General features: G+C 32.7%; 1 protein-coding gene across 1 annotated transcript in view; it reads right to left on the bottom strand.

The window, feature by feature from the left end:
• Positions 1–932: 932 nt before the first annotated feature.
• The window catches only part of LOC129216955 (uncharacterized), a 169,687-nt gene continuing 157,769 nt past the window's right edge, over positions 933–12,850 (bottom strand). The window contains exon 4 of the mRNA XM_054851178.1: positions 933–3,067. Within this exon, the coding sequence (XP_054707153.1) occupies positions 3,038–3,067 (30 nt within the window). The 3' untranslated portion in view covers positions 933–3,037. The remainder of the gene's footprint in view (positions 3,068–12,850) is intronic.

Here is a 12,850-nt window from a genome sequence, read left to right as displayed (position 1 = left end):
TTAAACGAAGCCATTGCCTGTTTGGTGATATTTTGATAGTTGAAATTGTGTAACCCTAACTCCAGTGAAATAACCGTAAACTCCAGTAGGTAGCGTTCATTGTTGACCATTTTTTCGTTTCTTAATTCCCCTGAAATGACATAGTCTTACCAGTAAAACAGTTAAGTTACCGGATCGAGTTCAGCCTTGTCACAATAAAGCCTTTTCAATGCATGTTAAACATTACCAAAACATATTATCAAACTATCATGACGTGGTGCGGGTTTCATTGATGAAACTCACGGGTTACTCGATCATTGAATATTATATATATATATATATATATATATATATATATATATATATATATATATATATATATATATATATATATATATATATGAGGTATTTATCCGAGTTTAAACTATTGAGTAGAATTACGTTGTAGTAACAGTTTTACTTATTGCTATTATTATTACTATTCAGAGTCACAACTGATTACAACTGTATTTATGTCGAGGACTGCCTCCATTATTTTATATACCGATAGATGGCAGCACCATCACCGGATCGAACAGTTAATGAGAATTTAGAACTAGTCCAGGAGCTAATAGCTACCTAGTGCTAGCACCCCCAAAGGTATCGTTTCACTTGGAGGACATTGAGACCACGAGCATGTTTAACGTCGCCCAGTCCCCTTTAATGACGACGGTGGGTCTTCGACCATTGAGGTTCGAACCCAGGACCCTCCGGCCCCAAATCCGACACTCTACCGATCGGGCTACCACGGCCCCAGTTTTACTTATACTAATACTTTCGGGATCCGTGACTCATTGATTAATTCATTAAAAAAATATTTAAAAAATTACATATCTTTAAAAAATATTTTTTAGTGTACTTACAGCTGCAAAAAATTTGAAGCTCAAAAGCAACATGGACACAATTCTCACAGATAACACAAGTTTTTATTGAACAATGAAATATGATACAAGAAGTAACGTACAGAAAGAGTGCCACTGAAAATTTTCAAAATAGAACATTTTGCCTTCTGAGATGTCTGATATTTTATTCCATAATTAAAATTTTCAAATATTGACAGGAATCCAAATGAGAAAAAAATAAGTTTGATTTCAGCACACTACACCGAAGCACGTTTCTTAGATTTAATTAACCATTTTGCCGCCAAAAATAAACCTGAAGGTTAGAAGGAAAAAAAATCCAAGCCTTCTTGTCAAAATATTTAGCTCAATTGGATGAAAGAACCTTTTAAAAGTAGATAGAACCTTTTAGAAGTACATATGTTAAGGTGCAATCACTGATAAATAAATTTATAATAGCACGCTATTGTAAAAATAACTTGTAATGAATATTTTTACTTTAAATAAAAATATGTTTGCGTTTTAATAAGTAATAATCTTTTAAAAGCAAGGGCGGTGAGATTAAAGCTGTTTCTTTATTTGTTAGTTGGAATATACAAACAACAAAGTTCATTTGCTTAATTTATAGTTCGAAAAAATGATATTTTCATGTTTTTATTAAACAGCTTTCGCCCGCAAATTTATCATTATTATTTGGGCTGTGAATTTTCTCTTTCTTTTATTGAATGTTCTTGAAACATTATTTTTTGCCATACTAATTAAAAAGTAATAAAATTTTCTTTTCTGAATTTTATATGCTTATTTGGGGGGATAGTTTGTTTTATATGAAGTGCAGAATAAATTTAACAACGATTCTGTTTTCATTTTATGCTTTACTAAGCAAAACATTTGAATTGTTTTACGTTACTATGTTGATCATTTATAAGATAAAACTAATTTCTTTGACAGCTAAAATTAGCTATTCTTTTACTTCAAAATTCGTGAAAAGAAATTAACCCAAACCTTACGATATTTACTACGATTTATTAATATTTAAACGAACTATTATCACAAACGACGTTTTAGTTATTAATAATATAAGTTGCTCTTTTCAATTACTTACTTTGAAAAGAAGGTTAGAACGAGCAAAAACGATGTGAATATGTTGAATATTGTATACTACAGAGTTGTTGTATGTTATATACTACAAAATGAATTAACACAGAATGATTATTGTATTCTTTCTTAACTTCCTTAATTTAGGCATTTTTTAAAATATTAACGAGCAACAAATATCAAATAAAGTTTGTTTTAATTATTTAATTCTATTTGAAGATTTTGAAATTGTTTTTACTTTTTAAGTACAGTGAAAACAGAGAACATTATCTGTACTATGGCAATAAGTACTGTACACGCCATTATGAATGTTATACAAATTGTTCTTAACAGCAATGTTAAGGAAAATTTGTATCCATTACAAACTGAATTCTTTCCTTAGATACGTAAAGAAAGTAAACTTTGAGATATAATATTTTGCACAGATTCTTGTTCATAATTTTCATTCTTTATGTGCAGTTATAAATAATCGAGACGGGTTTTTTGCATTCTGAAACAATATTTTACTCAATGTTTTCATTTTACAACATAAAGTTGTGTTTCACAGCATAGTTAAATAACTCCAGAACGTATAGCATGTATAGGTAGCTTTAATAGTTACTTTACTAATTCCTACTGATTTTGTTTGAAACAGAGTTATGATAATTTCACAAAAAGAAACTCACAAAATGACTTCTTTCGAAATAATTATTTACAAAGTTCATATTCTAGAATTCTTAATGAACTTTAGTTCTAGAATCAATTAAAGTAAAAAATATATATTTTTTAAAACATCATGGAAGTTATTTATTAAAAATATTTATGAAAAAATGCTTTTGATGAAAATTAATTAAAACCGTAACTGAGACATTATAGTGAAGCGAAGAAAAATGAGCAAGCCGATCAGAGGAAATTGGAGTAGTAGTAGTAGAATCCCCTTGAAATATGCTTTCCGTGTAGTGCTTGAAAACGAGTGCAGGAACAAATTGGTTTTGGAGCTACATATAAACACTTTAATACTGCATTGTCAGATATTTATCATGTTTTTGGAAAGATATGAATGTCTTTTATACAGAATTTTCATCGCGCCAGCGAGATAGCTTCACTCAAACCTCAAAATCTTCCAAATCAGACACCTGAAAAATACAAGAGTTAAGTGTATTAAACAACTTAAAAGTAGTTCTTTGCACTTAAGGAACACTGTGAAGAAGCACAGGGAAATACAGGGTGATGGATACTTAGAGCAGGAATTAAAATGGAGGGAGCCATTCCAATCATTGGCTTAGCAAAAGCTGACCCAAAGATCCCAAGTCACGTGACTCTACAACGACGAATGGTTGGCACATTTTGCATGAAACAAGCGAAAGAAATCTGATTTCTTCCAATACTTTGCTTTAAACTCTATCACGTGACTTGGTGTCTTGGTTTCACGAATGAAGGTCTTCACTCCTTCCATTGTATCTCTTCTCAATGGATGGAGCCAGCTTGAAAAAATCATGTTTTATATATTACTACTCTAAGTAAAATGTATGAATGCAAAGGGAAATACACTGAGTTTTTTTTCCAGTTACGGCTGTTTTATTTGTGATCCTTTTGTTGAGAGGAGAAGATACCCTGTACAGTGCTGGCCAAAGTATTAGACTAAAGAGTTTCTTTTTGTTTTTTGTACACTGTTTGTACTAAAATACTATTTATTTTACTTTTAAAGTGCAGTACATAACTGTACACTGATTTTTACGTTATTTTAGCATAATTTAATGTTTGCAGGTGGCAGCACTGTCTGCTTTGGTTATGTTCTTTGTTTATCTACCTACCAGGAACATACCTCACAATCAGCTTAAACAGTTCACTAGTTCTTTTTATTAATGTGATCCGTTATATTTAAACTTAGCAGAAATATAACAAGTATATTTTAAGTTTAAGAATAACTTTGAATATACTTGTTATATTTAAAGTTAGTTTTAGGTATTTAGTGAGTATGTGTACGTGAGTATATATAATAGTGAGTATAATTATTTTTTTACCTCCTTTTTTTAAAAAGTGTTAAGAAATGGTGTAAACCTTGTGAAAAGAATGCCAAAAAGACTTAAAATACTCATCAAGAACAAGGGAATGCATACGAAACATTAGATAATTATTTCACTGTTCGTTAATGTTTATAGTTATGTAATCAATAAAGAATGTGCTTTTAAAACAGTCTTACTCTAATAATTTGGCCAGCCCTGTATACGAGTAATGTTAAATTGCTGAACTTTACGTACCTTGTTCTTAAAACGTTTTAATGATCGAACCTTGCAACTTTCACAGTGTGTTCAATATATATATATAAGAGTCTAATGAAGTAAAATTTTAAGGCAATTCTATTTATTTCACATTTTTAAAAATTTTATTCAATAGACAATTTTTAAATGAAAAAAAAAAAACAACTTCCGATCATAAAAACTGCTGTTTAGAAAAAGATCAGAGTCCAAAGACAAAAATTTCACTACAGTATAATTAGGAACACATATAAATAAAATGTGCAGAAAGTTTCAAAGAAATATGTGAAGTAATTTACTAGAAAAATAAACATGAGGTTTTTAAATTGACGTTTTGAGAAAATCAAGTTTGAAAATAAAATTGTGAGTTCGTTTTAACTCATTCCTAATCCATCAATATTTAAATTGAGCTACTTTTAATCCACACAGAAAGGTGAATTCGGTGAAAGCTCTTGATTTAAATAATTTGAATACATAAAAACTGAAGATAAAATTTTTAAAAGCTCTTTGGATACCAATTCGCCCTAAAAGACAAACATTTAATCTGCAATCCAGATGGTTTCACACGTCGTGAGATTCCTTTTTTACTTTCTTCTATATCTAAAATATAGAAGAAAGTACTGGATTCGTGCAAATTTTCGAATTTCGAATTTTGACAGATTCGAACGTTTTGAGGTGTGCTGAGTCTATTTCGACTATTTTTGGAAAATGTCTGTCTGTGTGTGTGTGTGTGTGTGTATGTGTGTGTGTCACGTCTGTGTGTGGCCAGTTTTTTGTGGCCGCTCTACAGCAAAAACTACCGCATGAAATCGAACGAAATTTGGTACACATATGTGCCCCTATGTTGACTTGTGCCCATTGGTTTTTGGCGCGAAGTCCTCCAAGGAGGGTGGAGCAATGGGACGTTTTTTGAGTTGCGCGTGCTTGCTATTCCTCAGGAAGTAACTGGCGGAATCAAACAAAATTTGGTCCATATGTTGCCATTAACAGGAACAGGTGCTGATTCAATTTTGGTGCCAATAACTCAAACGGGAGTTGAGCTATAGAACGTTTTTTGTCGTCAATTGTGACTGCTGTATCTCAAGAAATAATGAACGGAATGAAAGAAAAATTCATCGGCAAGTAGCCCTTAGTCTGTATAAGAGCTGATTTTATTTTGGTGTCAACAGCTAAAAAGGGGGTAGCGCAATCGCCCGTTCTTTTTTTCCATTGTGAGTGCCCTATCTCAAGAAGTAATGCTACGTTCTGTTGAAATTTGGAATATATGTGAATCCATATGTAAACAGGCTTCGGTTCTATTTTGACGCCAATCGCTCCGAGAAGTGTTGATTTTTTTTTTTTTTTTTTTTTTTTTTTTGCGAATAAAAATAGCTTTATTAATGCAACAATAAGAAAGATAAATCGTAATAGATTGTCGTTCGCGTATTTCTCGTGATTTTAATTGTATGGAAATGATCGGAAATATTATCTCAATGATTTAAAATTTTTAACTGTTGCCATCTTATGTTTGTTAACAAATAAAATATTTGTAATTAATTCAAGCAAGGCCTTTAAAATACCTTTCAATTTTCGCTCTTTGCTTTGCTTTTGCAATAGTTCAGACATTTGGATTCTCGTCAAGTTTTTGCATGTGTAATTTTGTTTTTGTTGGGAATATTGCTTCCTCATCAAGCATGGGGAGGGATCAGAAAAAAAAAGAAAAATATAGAAGAAAGTTTCGTGATGGCCACAACATACTAGTTTTTCTTTTCTCTATCTTAATCTTTTTGCTTCCTTTTACAAAAAAGGAAGTATTGTATTCGCGAAAAAATTTTCACTCAAAAATCGCCCTTAATTTCCATTTTGCTCACCCCCAAATGAATGTTGAGTTTTTTTTTCGATTCGACCACATGCGGAAAAGTGCCTAAGAATGTATAGACACGCGAAATATCCATTTTGACCATCACCGAGGTAATTACAACGACTTTTCTCGTGACGTCTGTATGTATGTGCGTATGTGTGTATGTGCGTATGTGCGTATGTGCGTATGTATCTCGCATAACTCAAAAATGGTATGTCCTAGAAAGTTGAAATTTGGTACATAGACTCGTAGTGGGGTCTAGTTGTGCACCTCCCCTTTTGGTTGCTTTCGGATGTTCCTAAGGGGGTCTTTTGCACCTTTTTGGGGGGAAATCATTGTTAATATCAATGCAAACTTAAGTGGTGTTATAATTTGGTAAACACTTGGTGACGTATCGCCAAGCTTTTGGTCGCCAAGTTTTTTCGCCAACTTGTTTTATTACGCCGTCAATGCAAGTTAGGCTTAAAATGATGTACGTACTTCCAATTCAGTAATTATTTGGCGCAAGCAGTTTTTTGAGAAACATTTTCCAGTTGGTCTTACGACCGTAGTTAGGGGGGGGGGGGGGTTAGGGTTTTTACGTTAGTTCTTACTTCTTTTTCAAAAAAGGAAGTATTGTATTCGCGAAAAAATTTTCACCCAAAAATCGGCCTTAATTTCCATTTTGCTCATCCCCAAATGGATGTTGAGTTTTTTTTTCGACCCGACCACACACGGATATGTGCCTAGGAACGTACAGACACCCGAAATATCCATTTTGACGATCCCCGAGTTAGTTACAACGAGTTTTCTCGTGACCTCTGAATGTACGTATGTATGTGCGTATGTGTGTATGTGTATGTGTGTATGTATGTCGCATAACGCAAGAACGGAATGTCCTAGAAAGTTGAAATTTGGTACGTAGACTCCTAGTGGAGTCTAGTTGTGCACCTTCTTTTTTGGTTGCATTCAGATGCTCCAAAGGGGGTCTTTTGCCCCTTTTTGGGGGAAATCATTGTTAATTTCGATGTAAACTCAAGTGGTGTTATAATATGGCGGACACTTGGCGATATATCGCCAGTCTTTTGGTCGCCAAGTTTTGTCGCCCACTTGGCGACAAATTTGGCGGTTTTTTTTGTTATTATTATTATTATTTTTTTAAATTTGGTTTCAATTTTTGCCACTGCTGGTGATATTTAGAGAGTAAACTATTGAATTATATTAAAACTGCCAATAATGAGAAAATGACATTAAATTGAAGTAAAAGGAAGTCATGTGATGCACACATCAGCTCGTTACTAATAATAAAGCGGAAAGTCTCTGTCTGGATGTCTGGATCTCTGTGACGCGCTTAGCGCCTAGACCGTTAGGCCGTTTTTTTGTTGGGAGGGGATTGCAACAAAGACACTGCTTATGGACTCACTTTCAAAAAACCCCTTTCTTAGTGCCGAAAACATTGCTGCTTAACTGCTTTGGGGATACCGAAAACAAAGCAAAAACTTCAAGAACACATTTTTCAATATTACACGTTATTGCCATTGAGATACTTCAAAATGTGTGGAATAAACTGGTTCACAAATTAGATGATGTCGTGTAATAAAAGGCTCCAACATTGAGCATTTATAATTGAACAGTATGCACCATGTGTTCACACACTGACACATTTGTGTAATTGAAATTTATTTGGAAAAAAAAAGAAAAAAAAACTTGGTGCATTACTCTTCAAATTCAAGCATTATTTATTGTTGTTATGTGTGGCAGTTTCAAAAGTATGATTTTTTGAAATGGGTTCATCACTTGCTCTATATATTTAATATATAATGAGGGTCACAAAATATCGTCTATGAGAGAGACATTACAGGCACGGCCTTCATTCGGAACTGTGAATTTACTTCTCTACGGAGTTCTTCTATGAGAGTTATTTTACTGTATTTTTACTTCCTTTTACAAAAAAGGAATTATTGTATTCGCGAAAAAATTTTCACTCAAAAATCGACCTTAATTTCCATTTTGCTCACCCCCGAATGAATGTTGAGTTTTTTTTTTTTTTTTTTCAACCCGACCACACTTGCGTAAATACCTAAGAATGTATAGACGCCCAAAATGTCCATTTTGACGTTTCCTTACAACGATGTTTTCTCGTGACGTCAGTATGTACGTATGTATGTACGTATGTAACTATGTACGTATGTGTGTATGTGCATATTTACGCATGTATGTTTTATAACTGTAACTTGTAGAACAGTATGTCCTAGAAAGTTGAAATTTGGTACCTAGACTCCTAGTGGGGGTCTAGTTGTGCGCCTCTCCTTTAGGTTGCATTCGGATGTTTCTAAAGGCGTCTTTTGCACCTTTTTTGGGGGGGAAATCATTTTTAATTTCGATGCAAACTCAAGTGCTGTTATAATTTGGCGGACACTTGACGATATGTCACCAGTCTTTTGGTCGCCAAGTTTTGTTGCCAACTTGGTGACAAATTTGGCGATTTTTTTTTTTAATTTTTTAAATCTGGTTTCAATTTGGCCACTGTTGTTGATATTTAGACTGTTAACTATTGAATCACATTAAATTGCAAAAATTGGGAAATTGCATTAAATTGGTGTAAAAGGAAGTCACGTGATGCATACATCAGCTCGTTTTAAGAAAAGAATTTTCTAATAATACATTAAAACAAATTTTTTGCTTTCCGACTTTTAGGTATTAACAAACTTCAAATATTTTGGCTCTGAAACCGAATCCAATAATAAACATTCAAGTGTTAAATAACTTTGAATTTAGACTCAAGAAACGAACAAAAAATACATACATAAATGCAAATCACCTTAAGAAAGCTATCTCATGAAAATAGAGAAACATTTTCAAACGAGTAATTTTCTCCAAATGCTTTGAACGATGAAAAGTAATCTTATTTAAATCAAATATGGCCGAAACATAATTATCTTGGAAGACTTATTTGAAGATGAGTATTACAGAAAGCTCTCTCTTTTTCGGTTTTCTGTCTTAAAAATTGCACGAAAGTTTTTGTTTTTTAATTTCACATGCACAGGAACAACTTTTACAATATTTGTTTTTTGGTTTGAGATAAATTAACTAGCTTATATTACTGCCTTTTCACACGTGACAGTGATAACTACAAATTTGCTTATATTTACGTTTTGTTTTGTCTGGTACAGTCAAACTCGCTTATAAAGAGCCCTTTTTTAACAAGAACTCGGATCTAGCAAGGAAATCAAAAATATTTTGCGGGTACAATGTTAAGTCTACAGGAATATAACTTGCTTTTAACAAAAAAAAAAAAAAAAAAATAAAATAAAATAAAATAAAATAAAATAAAATAAATAAATAAATAAATAAAACGCTTTATGCGAGCAATGTTTTTGTATTTCATAAAATCCTATTTGATCTCCACCTCAGAAAAGATTATTTTATTTTGGAAAAATTCCATTAACATTTCGAATTTAACCCCGAAAGTTAGAGTTAAGACATTAAGCTTGAGAACAAGTCATGAGCCCCTCCCCCACCGTCTTTTTTTTACAATTCGCGGAAAAAAAGAGTATTTAAAAAATAAATATTTGTTGAAGGGAATGTTATCAATTCCGAGATATACAGAGTGTCCGAGAAAGATCCGTACAACTTCAAAAATTTATTGAAAAAGAAACAATAGGTTACAGCGAAACTAATTAGTACATTAGATAAAATAACTCAAAAATTTTCTTTCCTATAACTTAAATTATTGCCCTAGGAAATTTCTACATGAGACCCTTTCGACAATATCAAGACGATAATCCAATTCCATCCACGACAGTTTCAGCCATCAACAGTAGCTACAGCTGTTTGGATGTTTTGTTCCGTTGCGTTTGCTTATTGGATTTTGTTTCGATAAACCACGTAACACATTGAGCTTTCTTCACGCGATCCGCCATTGAAATAACTAAAATGCTTTAATATTCCTTAGTAGCGCCATATATAGTCAGAAACATACTGCAGAAAAAAACTTTTTGACTCATTCTATTTAATGTACTAATTAGTTTCGCTGTAGACCTATTGTTTCTTTTTCAATAAATTTTTGAAGTTGTACGGATCTTTCTCGGACACCCTGTATTTTCAAGGACATTGTGGCTCAAATTCAAGCTGTAAAAAAATAATGAAAGCAACCGTGATAGCGACAAATGTGAAGAATTTGAAGTTTAACATCTCTATACATATTTAGTGCTTTCTAAAGAGCAGAAAAACTTCAAACTATTTTGAAACCACGGATGCATACGATATTTTTCAGATCACACGTTCCTCAAAAACAACAAGGAAGAGATAGTTAATAAGACAGTTCAAAGCAAATAACCAACTTCTTTGGTTCTTTACATCAGAAGTATGACAAAACAAGCATGGATAAGTTTTTATGATTTTTTTCACGAAACCGTTTTTACGAGCACTCGTTTATAACGATCAAATATCACGGTCCCATTGCCCTCGTTAAAAGCGAGTTCGACTGTACTTTGAAATTTTTCTCAACCGCTACGTACTTCATATTGTACCTATGTTGCACCCATGTACCTGATGTTTTTCATTTGAGTAAACACAAATTAACAACAATATATTTTTTAATTACATTTTTCGATAGCTGTGCAAGTATTTCAATGTTATATGAAAAACGTCGCACTTGTGCGAGAATACTTTTAAAGACAGTCCGAATTTGTAAATGACCTCAGCTGTTTTTAAAGATGGCGAAAAAGAATACGTGACTGTGATTCGCGTGGTCCCGCCTTTACAGACAAAATGCCCAAACAGTTAGTACCGTGTTAGTTTTTAGGCAACTTTCCCAGCAAAAGTCAGAGAAGGAAGAAAGAAGCGTGAAAGAAGGCTAAATGCTTCTTAGAAATATCGCGAAAAGACAAAAATAAATGAAATAATTAAATAACTGTCGAAAATTATGAATTGAAAAGTAGGGTATTGAGATGAGAAGTAATCTCTGTCAGTCCGTATGTCTGCCCCCTCACCCCCCCCCCTTAAAACTTTTAAGTGAATAATCCGATTCAAAATTTTTTTTTTTTTTTTTGCTCAAAAGATCTCGGCGACGACACCTCATACCCATATATCATTTTTTGAGTTGAACAAGTTTTCGTTCGATTTGAGCAGTTCAAAAAAACTTAACATTAGCACCAACGGGAAAATTCAAGGCAAATATAAATTCCGAACTTAGAGGTGAATGAGCTTCAAATACATTTTGTAGGAAATAGCTTTTGATGAATAACATGTAAAGAAAATCTTTCTTATTTGCACAATTTTTTGTTCAATTTTGAACAGATCAAATCCTTAAACATTAGCACTTACGGGGAATTCAATATAGATCCAAAGTTACAGGAGGATTTACTTTAAACAAATTTTGTTGGAAATAGATCCTAATGACTTAACTCCCTACTTCTTCTCCTAGTACTTTAAGGCAGCCGATACCGACTCCGGCTCCTGTACCCGAAATTAGTCAGACTCCGACTCCCCGACTTCGACCCGTAGTTTTGGCAAAAATTTACACACGGCGGAAAAATCCGACTCAAGAAAATTCGACCCCGACTCCGTCTCTTTTACCCCAAAATTAGTCCGACTTTGACCCCGCAAACATTGGCAGAGTTGCAGACTTTAAGAGAAAACGACCCATTCTAACTCTGAGTCCAAATCTTCGGCTTCCGAATCTGACTCTCCCAAAATGCGATTGAGTCCGGCTCCGACTCCGCAGCCATGGTTTTTACTGTGAAATAATTATTAATATATTTTTTTAAATTTTCACTCTAAAGTTTTAATTTATGTATTCAGTTTTCGGCGGAGAAATTCGTAGTCTACATAAAGATATGATTTGACGATTTTTTTTTCCGACAATGAAAATTATTTCTTTAAGTTCACATTATATTGTTTTTTTTTTTTTTTTGAAAGTGCATTAATACATTTTTAAAATTATATTTTGGCAACAGGGGAAAACAAACGACTTTTTTATATGATGCATTTATTTTAATGAGTTTATTCATTTTAATTCTTTTTTTGCTCCTTTCTAAAAGCGGTTAAAGATTTTTTTTTTTTTAATGGAAAGAAATGTATTAGCTGTTTTGTTTAAAAGATGCTGCTACTTTGTTCGTTTCTTTATTTTTTACGCATCTAATTCATTGGATGAGCGAGGCATATTTTATTTCTAGATATCAGCTTAAAATATTAAAAAATTATGTTTGAAATAATTTGTGATTTTAGCTAATTTTAATAGCACTGATCAGATACTAGGAAGTCGATATTGGTATTCGGGAAAGTAGGTTCATTTAGTTCTGGACGTAACTTCTTGTTACTCTACCGTGTTTAAACTTTTTTTTTCGTTATATTTTTTATTTGGTAGAACTATATTGGAAAATATGAAATTAAATTTTTCAAAGTTAAATTTATCAAAATTTGAAACTAATGTTTGATGAAAATAAGATTTATTATTCAAATTTATATTCTAATTATAATTTTAACTAAATTATTTTTTAAATCTCATTTCTTAAGAAAAATTTGACAGAGGTTTTGAAATGCTCTGAATTTTGAAATACCGTCATTTAATTTGTTGTTACATAATTTTTTTGGAGAATGAGGGGGGGGGGGCTGAGGAAGTGATTACATTTACAATATGTTAATGAGGTTACCCCATTTGCTGCAGGTTACCATATAAAATTAGTTCCCTTTTGTAGTAAGGTATTATCTTCTATCGGATGGAGTCAATGGAATAACTTTTCTCTACCTTACTCCACCTTTCAGAATGCAGCTTTAGATTGCGAAGCACGACATGTCCGCGAGGTGAACCCTCTGTATGGTTCGATTAGAGCAGAGCT

Source organism: Uloborus diversus, chromosome 2 (assembly GCF_026930045.1).
Source record: "Uloborus diversus isolate 005 chromosome 2, Udiv.v.3.1, whole genome shotgun sequence".
NCBI classification, from domain to species: domain Eukaryota; kingdom Metazoa; phylum Arthropoda; class Arachnida; order Araneae; family Uloboridae; genus Uloborus; species Uloborus diversus.
Note: the sequence above shows the minus strand (reverse complement) of the source record. Positions and strands in the feature narration are given on the sequence as shown.